The sequence below is a fragment of the Arvicola amphibius genome, chromosome 2 (assembly GCF_903992535.2).
Source record: "Arvicola amphibius chromosome 2, mArvAmp1.2, whole genome shotgun sequence".
NCBI classification, from domain to species: domain Eukaryota; kingdom Metazoa; phylum Chordata; class Mammalia; order Rodentia; family Cricetidae; genus Arvicola; species Arvicola amphibius.
The window spans coordinates 106,246,472-106,264,264 of record NC_052048.2 but is presented as its reverse complement, the minus strand read 5'-3'; the positions used below and the strand labels follow the sequence as shown (position 1 = coordinate 106,264,264).

Genomic DNA, 17,793 nt, shown 5'->3' with positions numbered 1-17,793 from the left:
TCCAGGGCCCAGGGGCAGCCCTGACAAACTGGCCACTGCTGGGCAGGCACTCCTGGAGAGGTCACTGGAGCATCAACCTTGGTAGCAAGTTCAGAGTTTGCTGGGAACTTTGTCCTCCACTCGTCTTGGTTCTCTGCAGTGAAGAGACCCAGAAGTCAGTGTGGTGTGACCTTGAACTGAGCTGGAGAAGAGAGGGGGCAAGGCTCACCTGCTGTCCTGGCCTTGTTTGGAGGGCTCCTGCTTTTTGCTCTCACAAGCCTGTCTGAATGGCAGAGGGGCTGGTAATGATTGCTGCTTTCATAAGCAAGGAATGAAAGCAGCCAAGTGACTTTGACTGAACATAGTGGACTCTGGATCTAGTTTCTATGCGTTCTGTGGTGGTCTGTACCATCTGGCTGGGACCTCTCTCTTCTCTGTCCTTCTCCCCTGGATACCCCTACACAGGTGTATTCTTCTGTTCAGGGGCTTCCCCTGGGGGTGGGAGATAAAGCCCGTGTCTGAGATACTGCGTTGGTCTTGGGGCTACTGCCCAGTCCTTAACTGCTTGGAGCATCTATGGTTTTCATGACTCTCAGCCATCCCCCTGAACCTCTCTAAAAGCGTCCAGAGGAGGCGTTCTCACCACTTTTGCTGATGGGGAGCTCTGGAGCTGTTTGGCCTCTAACCAGTCTACTTGGGTGTGGCCTGTCTTCCTTTGTTGCATCCCATTGTGTCCCAAGTGCCTGGAACTCTGGCTGGCCAAATGTAGAGGATGATAACCTCCCGAGAAAGGCAGGGAGAAAGGAAAGAGGGAGGAAAAGGGGGATCTAGGGAGTCACTGTGAGGGAAGGAAGGGGGTCTTGGAGGTGTGGCTGTGCTCAGGACATCCTGGTCTGGCCCGGCCCAAAGCTGTGGTGGCTCGCGCGCAGCCGTCAGGTGGCGGTGTTCCATTGGCTGCGTGGCGGCTTTGAGACCCCTCCTCCCGCGCTCCATTTCTCCTGGTTCCTTTCTTTGCGCTCTTGCTCCAGCTCCCAACGCCCTCCCGCTCTCCAGGCCGCGGAGTCGCCCACACCGCACCGCCGCTGCTAACCCGCGACCATGGCGCACCGGGAAACACCAGGCGCACCGAAGCGTCCTGGCCTCACCGTGCCGGCCCCGAGCTCCCATGCTCCGCCGCCGCCGCGCTGGCCGCGCTTGTGGCCTTTGCCACTGCCACTGCCGCTGCTGCTGCTAATGCTGGTGGCTGCCAGCGGGGCGGCGGGGCGCTCTCCAGAGTCCGGGAGCCTGGGTCCCAGCGTGCAGGTCACCCGGCTGCTGTACGCGGGAGGCCCGAAATTTGGCGATCGCGAGGATCCCCAGACACGAGGATCCGAGCCCAGCGCTCCGCGTCACGGTCCGGGTCCTGCTTCTAGTCCCAGCGCAGATGGCGTCCTAGTTCCAGGCCAGGGGCGCAGGGCGCTGGCGGCGCCAGTGGCCAGTTCTGCCTCGCGCGTGCAGGACTCGCTCATCAGCACGTCGTTCGTGCTCAAGAGGGACGCGACACACAACCAGGCAATGGTGCACTGGACAGGCGATAACAGCAGCGTAAGTGACCCCCTCGTGCCCCCTGCCCTGCTGGGACACCTCTGAATACTCTGGGAGGCCACCATATTCCCCTACTTCCGGACCACCAGCGGTTATCCCTCATGGGCATTTTTAACGATTTGGGGGACTCGGATCACCCAGCGGCTCCCCTGCTGGCTTCTCGCTATGGGTACTTTTGGGAGGGTCCTCAAATTTGTGAGATTCTTCTCGCTCATGTGGCATTCCCGGAGATCTGGGGACCCCAAGCATGCCCTGGCCTCTAGATCTGGGCTACATAAAAATCCCTAGAGTCTTTCAGATCGGGGCAGCATGACTCCAGGTCCTCGAGGCCACCTGACTCTGTGCGGCGGGGATGGTGGGTCGCTCATACATTGCACTGCACCCAAAGGCTCCAGCGTGCACCTCTGGAATTGCTGGCTCTGGAGTCCTTACGACCTGATCTACGCTGATTTTGGGGGGTCAGGATATCCCTGTCAGTTCCATGCCCTGTTCTAAGACTCTTTTTTCTCTCCTTTTTTATTACTTTATGAAGAATACCAATCATAATTCCCACTTCCTCCCCTTCTCCCACTTCCCTCCCGCTCCCCCCCCCCCACTGTTCCCCGATCCCCCTCAAATCCGAAGAGAGGGCAAAGCACCCTGCCCTGTGAGTAGTCCAAGGGCCTCCCCCCTACATCCAGGCTAAGGAGGGTATGCATCCAAAGAGAATAGGATCCCAAAAAGCCAGTACATGAAGTAGAAACAAATCCCAATGCCATTATCATTGGCTTCTCAGTCTACCCCAATTGTCAACCACATTCAGAGGGTCCAGTTTGCCCCCATACTCGTTCATTTCCAGTCCAGCTGGAGTTGGTGAGCTCCCATTAGCTCAGGCATACTGTCTCAGTGGGTGAATCAACCCCTAGTGGTCCTGACTTCCTTGCTCATATTTTCTCTCCTTCCGCTCTTCAGCTGGACCTTGGGAGCTCAGTCCAGTGCTCTGATGTGGGTCTCTGTCTCTATCTCCATCCACTGCAGGAGGAAGGTTCTATGGTGATATTCAAAATGGTCATCAGTCTGACTATGGGACAAGGCCAGTTCAGGCACCCTCTCCTCCACTACCCAGGGTCCTAGCTGGGGTTATCCCCGTGGACCCTGGGAACTCCTCCAGAGCCAAGCTTCTTGCCAACCCTTAAATTGCTCCCTCAATTAAGATAACTCCTTCCCTGCGCCCATATCCTTTCTTCCTCCATCTCAATCATCCCACTCCCCCAAGCTCTCCTCGACCCTCCCATTTTCCCCTCTCTCTCCTCCACTCCCCTTTCCTCTACCCTCCGTACCTCCATGCTCCGAACTTCTGCCTGGCGATCTTGCCTGCTTCCAAGATCTTGTCTTTTGTTGAAGAGATATGGAGAGCGTGAACAGCCTTGTCTTATCCTGATTTTAGTGGAATCACTTTGAATTTCTCTCCATTTCATTTGATGTTAGTTGTCGGCGTGCTGTATATTGCTTTTATTGTATTTAGATATGATCCTTGTATCCCTAATCTCTCCAATACCTTTAGCATAAAGGGGTGTTAAATTCTGTCATTTTTTTTTTTTTGGCATCTAATGAAATGATCATATGGTTTTTATCCTTTCAGTTTTTTTATATGATGGATTACATTGATAGATTTTCATATGTTTAACCAGCCCTGCATCTCTGGGATGAAGCCAACTTGATCATATTGGATGATTTTTTTTTTTTTTGATGTGCTCTTGGATTTGGTTTGCCAGTATTTAATTGAGAATTTTTACACCAATTTTCATGAGTGAGATTGGTCTGTAATTCTCTTTCTTGTGTGGTTTTGATATCAGGGTAACTGTAGCTTCATAAAAAGAGTTTGGCAATGACCCTTCTGTTTCTATTATGTGGAACACATTAAGGAGTATAGGTATTAGCCCTTTTTGGAAGTTCTGGTAGAATTCTGCACTAAAATCATCTGGTCGTGGACTTTTTTTGGCTGGGAGGTTTTTGATCACAGCTTCTATTTCCTTGTGACTTATAGGTCTATTTAAATTGCTCACCTGGTCATGACTTAATTTTGGTATATGGTATCTATCTAAAAAACTGTCCATTTCTTTTACATTTTCCAATTTTGTGGAGTACAGGCTTTTTTTTTTTAAAGAATATGTTTTATTTACTTACTTATTTATTTATTTGTATTTATTTATTTATTAATTATGTATACAATATTCTGTCTGTATGTCTACAGGCCAGAAGAGGGCACCAGACACCATTACAGATGGCTGTGAGCCACCATGTGGTTGCTGGGAATTGAACTCAGGACCTTTGGAAGAGCAGGCAATGCTCTTAACCTCTGAGCCATTTCTCCAGCCCCCAGGCTTTTTTTTGTAGTAAGACCTAATGATTCTCTGAATTTTCTCAGAGTCTGATGTTATGTCCCTCTTTTCATTTCTGACTTTGTTAATTTAGGTGTTTTTTCTCCGTTTTTTGATTAGTTTGGATAAGGGTTGGTCAATCTTGTTGATTTTCTCAAAGGACCAGCTCTTTGTTTCATTGATTGTTTGTATTGTTTTCTGTGTTTCTATTTTGTTGATTTCAGCCCTCAATTTGATCATTTCCTGTCTTCTACTTCTCCTGGGTGAGTCTGCTTTTTTTTTTCTAGAGCTTTCAGGTGTGCTGTTAAGTTGCTAATGTGAGCTTCCTCCATTTTCTTTATGCAACCACTTAGTGCTATGAACTTTCCTCTTAGCACTGCTTTCATAGTGTCCCATAGGTTCAGATGTGTTGTTTCTTCATTTTTGTTGAATTCCAGGAAGACTTTTATTTCTTTCTTTATTTCTTCCCTGACCCAGGGGTAGTGCAGTAGTTGACAGTTCAGTTTCCATGCAATTGTAGGCTTTCTGGGAGTGGTATTGTTGTTAAATTCTAACTTTACTCCATGGTGATCTGATGAGACACTGGAGATTACTTCATTTTTTTTTGTGTTTGTTGAGGTTTGCTTTGTTACCGAGTATGTGATCAATTTTAGAGAAGGTTCCATGAGGTGCTGAGAAGAAGTATATTATTTCCTGTTTTGGTGGAATGTTTTATAAATGTCTGTTAAGTCCATTTGATTCATTATATCTGTTAGATCTTTTATTTCTCTGTTAAGTTTCTGTCTGGTTGACATGTCCATTGGCAAGAGAGGAGAGTTGAAATCTCCTACTGTTATTGTGTGGGGTTTGATGTGTGATTTGAGATTTAGTAATGTTTCTTTTACATATGTGGGTGCTTTTATATTAGGGGCATCGATATTCAGGACTGAGACTTCATCTTGATGAATTGTTCTTGTTATGAGTTTAAAGTGTCCTTCTCCATCTCTTCTGTTTGATTTTAGTTTGAAATCAATTTTGTTAGATATTAGGATAGCCACACCCACTTGTTTCTTAGGTCCATTTGATTGGAAAACCTTTTCCAAACCCTTTAAACTGAGGTAGTGTCTGTCTTTGAGGTTGACGTGTGTTTCTTATACACAGCAGAATGCTGTATCCTGTTTTTGTATCCATTCTCTTAACCTGTGCCTTTTTATATGTGAATTGAGTCTATTGATATTAAGTGAAATTAATGACCAGTGGTTGTTAACTCTGGTTATTTTTTGGTGGTAATGTTTGTTTGTTTCCTTTCTTTGAGTTGTGTTGGTGGAGGGTTATCAGATGTCTCTGTTATTGTGGGTGTTGTTAGCTTCCTTCGGTTGAGGTTTTCTTTCTAGTACTTTCTGTAAGACTGAGATTGTGAGTACGTATCATTTAAATCTGTTTTTGTCATGGAATACCTTGTTTTCTCCATTGATGGTGAAAGAAAGCTTTGCTGGGTATAATACTCTGGGCTTGCATCCATGGTCTCTTAGTGTATGCAGCACATCTATCCAAGATAGGCTTTCTTGGTTTCCATTGAGAAGTCAGATGTAATTTTGATAGGTTTATCTTCATACGTTACTTGACCATTTTCCTTCGTAGCTCTTAATATTCTTTCTTTATTCTGCATATTTTGTGTTTTGATTATTATATGGCCAGGGGATTTTTTTTTGATCCCGTCTATTTAATATTCTGTAAGCTTCTTGTACCTTCATAGGGATATCCTTCTTTAGGTTGGGAAAGTTTTCTTCTATAATTTTGTTAAATATATTTTCTGTGCCTTTGAGCTGGAGTTCTTTTCCTTCTTCTACCCCTATTATTCTTAGGTTTGGTCTTTTAATGGTGTCCTAGATTTCCTGAATGTTTTGTGTTAAGAATTTGTTGGATTTAATGTTTTCTTTGATCAACGAGTCTATTTCCTCTATTGTATTCTCAGCGCCTGAGATTCTTTTTTCTATCTCTTGTATTCTGTTGGTTATACTTGTCTTTGTAGTTCCTGTTTGTTTACCCAGATTTTCCATATCCAGCCTTCCCTCGGTTTGTGTTTTCTTTATTTCCTCCACTTCGCTCCTCAAGTCTTGAACTGTTTCCTTTACCTGTTTGATTGTTTTTTTTTTTTCTTGGTTTTCATGGGTATCTTTTAGGGATTCTTTAATTTCTTCTAACTTTTTGTTTGTCTTCTCTTCCATTTCTTTAAGGGAGTTTTTCATTTCCTGTTTAAAGGTCTCCATCATTTTCATGAGGTTACAGTTATACAGTTAAAGTCGTTTTCTTCTACTTCTTCTGGGTTAGGATGTTCAAGTCTTCCTGTTGTGTGTTCACTGGATTCTGGTGTTACCATGCTGGTTTTCAGGATGTTGGAGGAATTCTTGCATTGGTTCCTACCCATCTCTTCCTTCAAATGAGGCCAGCAGAGTGGCGTCTTGGTCCAGTCTTTGCTATGGCTGATTCAGTACCTGGGAGTTTTTCTTGGTCTGCCCTTTCTTAGGTCCCCTCAGCACAGGAGCAGGCTGTGTTGCAGGATTTCAAAGATCTCACTGGTGAAAAGGCGGGTTTGGGGGCAGGATGTGTTGGGGGAAATCCCAGCAGCAGGGCCACTCTCAGCTGGCTGGCAAGAAAAGCTAGGGAGTTGTGGAGGAGCCCCTGAGTTCTGGCCCACTGGTAAGGTCCTGGAGAGTGGGAGGTCCAGCTGTCTGGGCTTGTGCGTGCTGACTCTCTTCTCAGATCCCCTCAGCATTGAAGCAGGCTGTGTTGTAGGGTTCCAAGGACATCCCAGGCGAAAAGGTGGGCTTGGGGACAGGGTGGGGATGGAGTAAAGAAAGCCCAGCAGCAGGAACACACCGGGCTGGATGACCAGAAAAGCTTAGGGAAGTGGGGGAGGGGAACTGAATTCTATCCTCTTGAAAAGGTCCTAGAGAGTGGCACTTCTGGCTGTCCCTCCATGTGGCCACTGACTCAGCTCTCCAGTCCCCTCAGCACTAGAGCAAACTCTGCTGCAGGGTTCCAAGGACTAGGAGAGGGAATACTGCTTATTTCTAATGGAGCGACTCTGGGTAGAAGAATTACACTCCTGGGCATCCCCCATGTTCAACAATCTTGGACAACTGTACAGTGAGTGAGAGACTCAGCTATTTCTAGTCAAGGTGTGTCCTGGTATCCTCCTGCCGCTCCTTTTGTCAGTGAAGGCGACTTTGATTTCTAGCCCTGGGATCTAGGACACAGTTGCTAAGAACTGATGGGGAAACTCTGTCAACCAATCACATCTAGTTAGGGTGTGGCTTCCGGGGCCCAGGTAGAAAAACTGGGAGGAACCAGGTACAAGCTCTCTCTCCACCGTGCCCACCCTGGGGACAAATAGGACAAATAGGACTTCGGACCTCTCACTCTTGTAGCGTGAGTTTCCCCTTTTCTTTCTTTCTTTCTTTCTTTCTTTCTTTCTTTCTTTCTTTCTTTCTTTCTTTCTTTCTTTCTTTCTTTCTTTCTTCCTTTCTCTCTCTCTCTCTCTCTCTCTCTCTCTCTCTCTCTCTCTCTCTCTCTCTCTCTCTTTCTTTCTTTCTTTTTTTGTTTTTTTTCGAGACAGGGTTTCTCTGTAGCTTTGTAGCCTGTCCTGGAACTAGCTCTTGTAGACCAGGCTGGTCTCGAACTCACAGAGATCCGCCTGCCTCTGCCTCCCGAGTGCTGGGATTAAAGGCGTGTGCCACCACCGCCCAGCTGAGTTTCCCCTTTTCAACCATTAAAATATATCTGTTATTCTTGAGCTGTTCTGGTTACCTATCTAATTTGCAACGAAGAACCATATAGATTCTTAATATAAACTTTTGCTTGAACCACTGTAAACGAGTCTTTAGGGTACTCTTAAACATTCCTTTGAGCATTTGCTTGTGAGCAGAGCTGCTGTTCCTCTACTCAGGGAAGGTTCTCCTCCTTGACAAAGCACACAGCTGCAAGAGGGATCGATCCATTTGGAGCTGTGAGGATAGAAGGGGACACTCCTTCGTCATCCACATCAGCCATGGTGATCAAGGGTATGACATAAGTTGCAGCCAGGTCACTCTCAGACATCCTTCAGAAACTTGACAAGGCCAGGCTTTCATTTTTCCATTGCTCTTAATATTCTTACATTCCAATCTGCCAAAACCGATTGTTAAACTTTGAGCACTCTCTGGCTTTTCCAGTTGAAAGTTCTAAGCACTATCATGTTCCTTCCAAAAACAGCATGGTCAGGTCTGTAACAGCAGTACCCCATGGACCGGGTGGGTGATAGTCTCCTTGCCAGATATGCCAATTTTACACCTCTCTAAGAGAAAGCCACTACAGCTAAGCTCTGCTCCACACCCCTAAGGGAATTTCCCAGCAGAGATGTCCATTGCTTCTGTGCTCCACCCCACTGGGGAGTTTCTCAGTAGAGGTGTCTGGTTATTCTCAGCTATGGCTCCAGATGTTATTTCTTTTGCTTCACTCTGCTAAAGGGGCAACCCCCACAGACATGTAGCAATCTGCACTGGCTCCTGCAAAAAGTTGTTATTTGTGCTCTACTACCCTAAGGGAGTTTCTCAGCAGAGGTGTCTGTTGCTTCTCTGCACTACTCCCCTATCGAGTTTCTCAGGAAAGACTCTGTTCCACTCAGGCAAGGAAGAATTTCACCCAAAACTCTTTCAGGGATTTATTTTGGAGGGCAGAATCCAGAGACTGGCTGCTTCTGCCAAGGTGGAGATGGGCAGCTGCCAAATGATCAGGCCCAGAGTGTTTTATATAGGGCTTCCCAGGGCTGGAGTTCTTCCATGGAAAAGATTTTCAGGATGGGAATTGGTCAGATTTGAAGTCTCTTAAGCTCAAATTGGCTGCATTTAGTGATCAGGGATTGGTTGGTTTTCTGTTGAGGGATTCATTAGTTTCATGTTCAGTTGTTCAGGGACAGATATTGCTTTAGTTTTAGAGACAAACTGTATTTCTTTTGCTATAATGTTTGGACAATGGCTCAGGCGTATTTATAGCTAGCTCTTACATCTTGAATTAACCTGTTTTCTATTAAGCTAAGTATCTCCACAATGCTGTGGCTTACCAGTAAATTCTGGCTTCTTAGTCCTTCAGCAGCTACATCGCTTCTCTCTGACTTCACCTTCTTTCCTGCTCTATTTCTTCTTGGATTTCCTGCCTTGTTATATTCTGCCCTATTATAGGCCAAAGTAGCCACTTTATTAACCAATGATAATAAAACATATTCACAACATACAGAAGGGAATCCCACATTATCTGCCCTTTTCTGTTAAAATAAAAAGGAACATTTTAACTTTAACATAGTAAATTACATATAACAAAACAGGTATCAAGCAAGAATTACAGTTACAATATTTTGTATGCCTGAAGTTATATATAACTTATCTTTTATCATAACTAAGGAAAACTATAACTATCTGTTTTCAACTTGATCAAAGACCCCAGAAGTATATAATATTACCTAAGTAAGCAGGAAGTGCACTGTAAGCAAGTTCCAAAACTCTGGAATTGAGAGTGACATCTCGCTACCTGGACGGTCACCCAAAGTTCTTCGTTAGTGTTTGGGGCATCCATCTGCAGCCTACAGGCCCATAGTATCTGGCAGACTTTTTCATGAAGCAGGAAATCCGAATGGCTATTTTGCCTCTATTGGCAGTTTGTCAGTCACTTTCTTCTGTGTTCTGCAGAATGTCTCACAGACTCTTTCATGAAGTAGGAACCCTGAAGGACTGTCTCACTTTCTTTAGGCAAGTTCAGCTGTCATTTTTCTGTGAGTTCTTTGTGTCCAGTTTATATAGCTTGCCATCAAACAGTGCAAGCAAGAGCAGTTTCTTGCTCAAATGGCTTGAGCCTTGTCACATTGAAGGCAAATTCTGTACCCAGTCTCTTCAGTGCCCATCAACTTCTCTGAAGGAATTGGTGCTGCCAGAGCAGATATGTCTCACTGTGGAGAAAAGTCTAAGTTCTTAAAACCCTTTAAATGCCATATGCTGTAGGACTTTGAAGTGTTGAAGATGATCTCACTGAAATAACCTCTGTATATCTAGGAAACGTAAGTTACATGATTACAAGTTTGAATATTATTGTTGTGCCCAGATTATGACCCCCAGAGAGAGCCCACCAGAGAGGCCCAGACTGTAATAAGCAAGGTTTAATCAGCATAATATAAACATGTTTGGAACTCATCTCCATCCCCGTTACAACAAGGTAGAGAGGAGTTGTATCTCCTCTGTGGGGTAAGCTTTTAAAGGCATAACTACAAAGAGAATCTTTGAAGCTGCTTTGGCACAAATGCAAGGACCTTTGCTCCCTCCCATTCTGTTAAGTCAGTTTTTTTCTTGTTCTTAGAGCAGGGCTACTGTTCCTGAGTTAGGCCATCTTTATCAGCCTGGTGGCTGGCTGGGCTGAGCTAAGTGACCTTGTGTTCAGAATCTCTCAGGTGGGAGAGGGGAAGGCCGCTATCTTCCTTGGAAAACACTCTGCTAGGAAATTTCTTCTCACCCCTTTGAGAATAAGGGGTGAGGGTTCCACAATTATAAATGACTATTAAGCTTAATTTTTAATTTTGCATTGCATTTTTTAAATGAGCCATATAAATCTAATAATTTAAGCAAGAGTAGAAATATACATATAACAAAGTTGACCTAAAATTTGTATCAATAAACCCAAATTCATACCAATATAAAGTATTTTTCTATATCATATCCCATCCCACCCCCTTTTTAAGAAAGAGATTGACTGTGACAGTTAACCACTTATAATCAACCCACTTTAAATAAAAGCAAACATTTATAAAGAATATTTGGGAATTTGTATATTGTTTTCTCCAAACTTCTTCCTGTTGTTCGTTGGATGAAGTATTTTTAGGGTTCATGGAGGTCTTTTGGGAGGTTCTGTTCTATCAAAACTCATTTGTGTGTAAAGAATTTGGAGGTTCTCATCATCTGTGGAAACAAAAGCAGCACCTCTAACATATTCTTAAACTCAAATTTTGAAGTCGAGATACCTTCAATATATGTATGTTGGTTTAGCTTAGCAGTCCCTAGAATCAAATGTCTCTCTGCATTAAAGAATTCAAAGAAAACACAATAATGTGCCCAATCCAGATTCTCTGTGTATTTTCCATTTACATGTGACTTATTTGTTTTACATAATTTTTACTGTCCCTTTGAAGACTTTTTTTAAACTTTCTTTTTATACTTGTCTATACTCTTTTTTCCTATCTCTCCCAAGCCTGTGCACCTTTTTAAAGCACACTGTTTCTCACTTAAAGGTCTTTTATGTCTGATTCCATCCTATTTTGTATCTGAAATAATTTTCTGACAAGGAGTGTTTTTGTTTAGTTTTTTTTTAAAATGGTAAGTAGTATGGTTACTGAGGCTGTAGATGCTGACTCCCCTCTCTCAGCCTTTCAATACGGTGGAGGTTAATTTACCACTAGCTCTGCAAACCATGTTCACCCCCACAGCTCCAGCAAGCACTTGCTGCAAGCTTCTCACAAACCCCATAAATGCTCCACAGCAGGACCTCCCAAAAGAGCCAGAGCCATTCCTGACACTAGCATGATCCAGGATGCCATGTATTACAGGAACAGTGTCTCTTTAGCCACCAGCAAGCAGAGGCTCTCTGAAAAATTGTGGCTACCAAGAAGCTCCAGTTGACTCCTGCATTTGTGGGTCTAGAAGCGCTTTTTAGTGGGAGTCAGCTTTTTTCTTAGGCTGCGTGTAGATGTATGTGGACAAACATTGGGTACCATTGTGTAGCTACAAATATTCTCCATTCCTCTGGTCCCCCTGGACCAGTTTCTCTCCACCCACTGGGTCCCACTCATTAACTCCTAGAGCTGCTTAAGAAATAACCATTCTGAGGCTTAATGTTAATTATGTGCTTTTTGGCTTATTAGTTCAGTCTTAGTAACTACATCTGAAATTAACCCACTTTTATTAATCTATGTATCACCACAAGGCTGTGGCTTAACAGAAAACTTATGGCTTCTTTCTCCTTCAGGAGACTCTTCCTTCTTTCCTTCTGTGTCTGCTTGGACATCCTGCCTTGCTATACCTTATCAGGCTTTTCCTCCGGCTCTCACAGATTAATCTGAGAAAAGTTACCTAAGGCAGAAGCAGTTTATTTCATATCACAATTGAATAGTCAGTTCATAAAATTCAGAAGTGTGAAGCTGCTAGTGAGTGACACACTAATAAATAGTAAATCAGACAGTGGAACATCAAGTAATCAAGATAGCATCCCATGGACATTCTGCAGTAAATCCTATTGATATAATAATTAAGAGTTTTCTTCAGAAACATACATGCAAGATGATTATGTATTGTTTCAGTCTGTCAGTGAAAATCAACCATTCTAATTAATATATGTACTCATAGGAGCCAGTAAACTTTGAGGATGTGGCAGTGAACTTCACCTCAGAAGAGTGGGCTGTGTTGGATTCTAGTCAAAAGAAGCTCTACAGAGATGTGATGAAGGAAACATTTTTGAACCTGATTTCCATAGGTAAAAAGTACTACATGCTTCCATTGCTTATTCAGTCAGTGAACAACTGTGTCCTGCTTATGTGTGTCATGTTAGTATTGAATTCTTGATGTGGAAATGTGGTTATTTAGTGTGCATACCCATATCGTAAGAACTAGGTTGCAATAATTTTTATGTTGAATATGAATGTGTCATAATATATTCTCTGGATTTTATTCTAGAAAAAACACCAGAAGAAAGTATTGAAGAGGACTTTAAAGGTCTCAGCAGGAATATGGGGTAAATTATATTCAATAAAATAATAATTTATATTATACATTTGGGTCTTAAGGGACATCTAAGATCCTGCCAAGTGCTCCAAATATACCTAAATAAAAAATGAGTCAACACAAATTCCTGTAATGGAGCCTTGAATTGTGACATTCAATATTTGTGTATTTCATGCATGTAATCTATTACTTTCACAAATATGTCAAGTGAGACTGAGCTCTGAAAAAGTGTTTCCAGTGGATACTTTTTTTCTTTCGGTTTTTCGAGAGAGGGTTTCTCTGTAGCTTTGGAGTCCAGTGGATTATTATGCAAAACATTCTTTCATATGCAAAAGGTTTTACTTTCTGTTTATATTTATGAAGCTCTGAGCATCAATACTGCAGGGTTTATTGTTGTTGTTGTTTGTTTTTTGGGTTTTTTTTTTGTTTTGTTTTGTTTTTTGCTTTCTTTTGCTGTGACAAAAAACCCAACTCTGTGGTTGAGGACAATTTTACCCTTCCCTGTCACAGTCCCTTCATAAAGGAAAGCCAGGGGAGAACTGAAGCATGACAGGAATCTGGAAGCAGGCACTGAGCAGAAAGTGAAGGAGAAATCCTGTGTACTGGAGTGATCTTCATCCCTAAATCAGCTACCTGCCTTACTCCACCTTGGCCCACATCTCTAGGGGGATACCACCCGTAGTGAACTGGGTCACTCCAGCTCATACAGTGATCAAGACAAAGCTATCAGAGACATGTCTAAATGTCAATCTGATAAAGCCATTTTCTGCTGCTTCTTCCCAAATGTGGGTTCTAGTTTGTATCAAGTAGATCAAAACTAACTAGCACATATATTTCATACACAGAACATGATCTCCTGCCCATGGGCACCCTACCCAACACAGTAAGCCCTTCCTTAATCAGGAATTTGAAAATGGTTTCATAGACTTGTTTCCAGGCTAATCTGATTGAGTCATTTTTCAATTGAGGGACCCTATCCTATGACCATAGATGGGTCTACTTGATGACTAACTAACCCACACTGGCTGACTATTTAGAATGCTGACATGCCACAGTGGTTCACCACTTCATATGCTTGTTATTTTTGTCTACAAAGACCAGGATTTTTTTCCTCCCGGTTCAATCCTTTTATACCTCTTACATATATGTCATTGTATCTGAGTTATGTTTTTATGGAACACCTTTGCCAGAAACATTTGTGATAGGCAAAAAATGCAAGAAGTCCTTCATATCAAGTGTATCAGAATTTGTGAGCTCTTCACTTAAATCCGCATCATTAAATCTGGTTTTCTTAACGATTGAGAATTGTTATTAACCACAAAGTTCGTGATATAGCTTCTTAAGAATTCTGAGAAAAATAAAGGCAGTCCTCTACTTTATACATGGCTGGGTCTTTCCACGTCATACATAATGTTCTTCACATTGATACCATTATTCTCTTTCCTCTGAGATAGTACAGTTGTGCTCCACACAGGCCAGCCTCCAATATTTCTCGTGGCTACAGTATTGCTTTCCTCTCTCTTTTTTTAATTCTTATTTTTCTATTTTTTGCAGATATCAGGGGATTGTGAAAGACCAATGATATGAATGTCAAAATGAGTGTGATACAAACCAGCAACTATTCCAGACAGTATGATCAATAAAGAAATGCATTCCAGAATAAGAGTTCATGAGACTCCATTGCATGTAAGACACATTATTGGTCATTTATCCTTACATGAGTATCTAAGAGAAAAAAAAAATCTAGAGGGAAACCACCACTGTATAAGGGAGCTGTACTAAAAACTTTTATACATCAGAAACATTGGAAAGATATCAGTTATTCTTAATCACTTCAGGTACTTGAAACTTCTCCTAAAGAGAAACCCTGTAAAAATCAACAATGTAATGAAGCCTGTAGGAGTCTCTGTTTTGGCCAGCCTCAGGAGAGAACTCATTCCGAAAATAAACTCAATGAGGATGTCTTAATGAGATTCCCGTATAGCCAGAATGATGAAGGAATCCATAAAGAAGTGAAACAATGTGTATGTAATGTCTGTGAAGAATCCTTCATTGATTCCAGTGAACTTACCAACCATGAAAAAAGTCATATTGAAGAGAAAAGGTACATTTGTAGGCAATGTGGCAAAACATTTAAGTATGTAACATGTTTTGAGAGATATAAAGTAACTCATAAAGTAGAGAAGCCTTATGCTTCCATACATTTTGGAAAATCCTTTACCCAATTAAGTGTTTATAACAGTCATGAAAGCAAAAGTTTCTGCAGAGAAACCTTATGCCTGCAAGCATTGTGGAAAAAACTTCACCCGTTCTTCTCGAAACATTCATGAAAGAATTCACACTGCGGAGAAACCTTATGCCTGAAAGCATTGTGGAAAAAACGTTAGCAGTTCTGTGTATTATAATCTTCATGAAAGAATGCACATGGCAGAGAGGCATTATATATGCAAGCATGGGAAAGCCTTTTTCTCTTCCAGTGATTTGAATATCCATGAAATAATTCACAGTGGAAAAAAGCCTTATGCATGTAAGTATTGTGGAAAAGTTTTCAGTGACCCTAGTAGTCATAACAGACATGAAAGGATCCACACTGCAGAGAACCTTATGCCTGCAAGCACTGTGGAAGAACTTCACCAGTTCTGCATATTGTAACATTCATGAAAGGATTCACACTGGAGAGAAAATTTATGCATGTAAGTTGTGGAAAATCATTCACTTGTTCCAGTACTTGTAACATTCATGAAAGAGTATACATGGCAGAGAGTCATTATACATGTAAGCATTGTGGAAAAGCCTTCAACCATCCCAGTAGTCATAATAGCCATGAAAGAAGCCTTATGCCTGCAAGCATTGTGAAAAAGCCTTCAACAATGCTGGTAGTCATAACAAACATGAAAGAAGCCACGCTGCAGAGAAACCTTATGCATGTAAGCATTGTGGAAAAGCCTTCAACAACCCCAGTAGTTGTAGCAGACATAACAGGATCCACATTGCAGAGAAACCTTATGCAGGAGCATTGTGGCAAAGCCTTCAACAACCTCAGTAGGTGTAACAAACACAAAAGGAGACACACAGGAAGCAGAAGACTTAAACAAGCAAGCATTGTGGAAAAACCTTTTTCTGGCATAGTCATCTGAACATCCATGGAATAATTCACACTGGAGAAAATTCCTTATGTATGTAAGCATTGTGGAAAATCATTCAACAACCCCAGTAGTTGTAACAGACTTGGAAGGAGTCACATTGCAGAGAAACCTTATTCATGTAGGGATTGTGAAAAAGCCTTCACCAATTTCACTTCCTGTAAGACTCATGAAAAGAGTTCACATTGAAGTCATATACATTTAAGCAGTGTGAAAAGGTTTTCTTGTTCCAGTCACTTGAGCAGTCATGAAAGAAATCACACGGGAGAAATGTCTTGAGCATGTAAACATCTTGGAAAAAACCTTCAGTGACCTCAGTAGTCATAAGAGACATGAATGAAGTCACACTATAGAGAAGCCTGATTCATGTAAGCATTGTGTAAAACCCGTCACCAATTTCGAGTCATGTAAGTTTCATGAAAGAGATCATACTGAAGAGAAGTGCTATGCATGTATGCATTGTGGAAAAGCATTTACCCGCTCCAGTCACCTAAACATGCATGAAAGGGTTCAAATTGGAGAGAAGGCTTTTGCATGTATACATTACAGGAAAACTTTCAACCCTTCAACTTCTCCTGATTTGCATGAAAAAAATCACACTAGAGGAAAAACTCTTTGTGTGTAAAAGATGTGGGAACTGTTTATTTTATTGATCTTAACAGGCATAAAATAGTTGACTTGAAAGTAAAGCCTTAGGCACATAAGAACTGTGGGAAAGCCTTCAGCTGCTCTTGTGATCATAACAGACATGAAACTCTTCACAGTAGTCAATAGCCTAATGTGTGTAACCATTGTCAGAAAGCCCTTACTAGATTCACTTGGTATGAGTAAAACCATTCCACTGGACAGAAACATTTTGTATACAAACATGGTATGTAAACTATTTCTTTGTTCTTGTCATTTTAACAAGCATAAAGATCTCACACAGTGTCTGTATTGTGGGAAAGTCTTCAGCACACCCAGTTCTGTAAGACTCATGCACAGATCTACCCTGGAAAGAATTGTAATGCATATATACATTTAAGTATTGTTCCAAGTCTTCAGGAGTTTCTGTTGCCATGATGTTCTAAAGAATTTACTCTGGGAGAAAAAAAGAATTCATTCTGGAGACAGACTTTATATGTATGACCATGTGAAAAATCTTTTAGCAACCACATTTCCTACTATACTCAATAACTTTTTTCACTGGTGAGAACTTTTATATTTAGAATAAATGTGGAAAAGTATTCAACGTGTTTAGAATGAATGAAACTTAAGTGTGTTTGTCCTTTTTTTGGTAGTGTGTTCTAGAATTTCTGTGTTTTCAGTCCCTGCTGAAGTCCATTGTGCACTCACAGTGAAAAGAAGTAGTGTGTAGAATAAATATCAGTAGTAACTCTGTAATGCTATGTTGATAAATTTGCTTCTCTTGTGAGTAATGAAAGAATGTTCTAGGAACATTAAATGTATCAGCTAGTAATGATCCTTCCCAGTAAATGTGATTATCTGCATTGCTTCCCTTGATTTTATGTGGTGGAAATAGTGTATCAATTCCTGAAGCTGTCTTCTAACAATCACATAGGCTTCTTAATAAACACACACACACATACACACATACAGAGAGAGATAAATGAGTAAAAAAAAAAATTAAATATTCATAGGGTAATGATGTAATTAAGAAAAAAAATTAAAATGGAACAAAAGAGATTATGAAATGTGTAAACATGTAATTTAACTCCTAATATTTTCTATATATAAAATGAACACCACTTGCAATATGTGCAATAATTCTTGGGGTTTTTGTTGTTGTTGTTTTTCAAGACAGAATTTCTCTGTAGGTTTGGGGGCCTGTCCTGGAACTAGCTCTTGTAGACCAGGCTGGCCTCGAACTCACAGAGATCCGCCTCCCTAGTGCTGGGATTAAATGCGTGCACCACCACTGCCCGGCTGATTTTAGATTTTCATGTGAGTTCT

The 17,793-nt window shown here is 41.8% G+C and overlaps 1 protein-coding gene across 1 annotated transcript; it reads left to right on the top strand.

The window, feature by feature from the left end:
- The first annotated feature begins 972 nt into the window (after positions 1–972).
- LOC119808268 (VPS10 domain-containing receptor SorCS2-like) lies at positions 973–17,066 on the top strand. Its single transcript, XM_038320698.1, has 4 exons — positions 973–1,563; positions 12,323–12,449; positions 12,650–12,707; positions 14,252–17,066. Exons 1-4 carry the CDS (start codon positions 1,078–1,080, stop codon positions 14,277–14,279), a joined length of 699 nt encoding a protein of 232 aa, XP_038176626.1. The 5' UTR covers positions 973–1,077; the 3' UTR covers positions 14,280–17,066.
- The last annotated feature ends 727 nt before the right edge of the window (positions 17,067–17,793 follow it).

Coding starts and splice junctions, on each gene's coding strand:
- LOC119808268 (XM_038320698.1), top strand. CDS start 1,078: ATGGCGCACCGGGAAACACCAGGCGCACCGAAGCGTCCTGGCCTCACC. Junction 1,564..12,322: donor GGACAGGCGATAACAGCAGC/GTAAGTGACCCC, acceptor ATGTACTCATAG/GAGCCAGTAAACTTTGAGGA. Junction 12,708..14,251: donor GGTCTCAGCAGGAATATGGG/GTAAATTATATT, acceptor TATTTTTTGCAG/ATATCAGGGGATTGTGAAAG.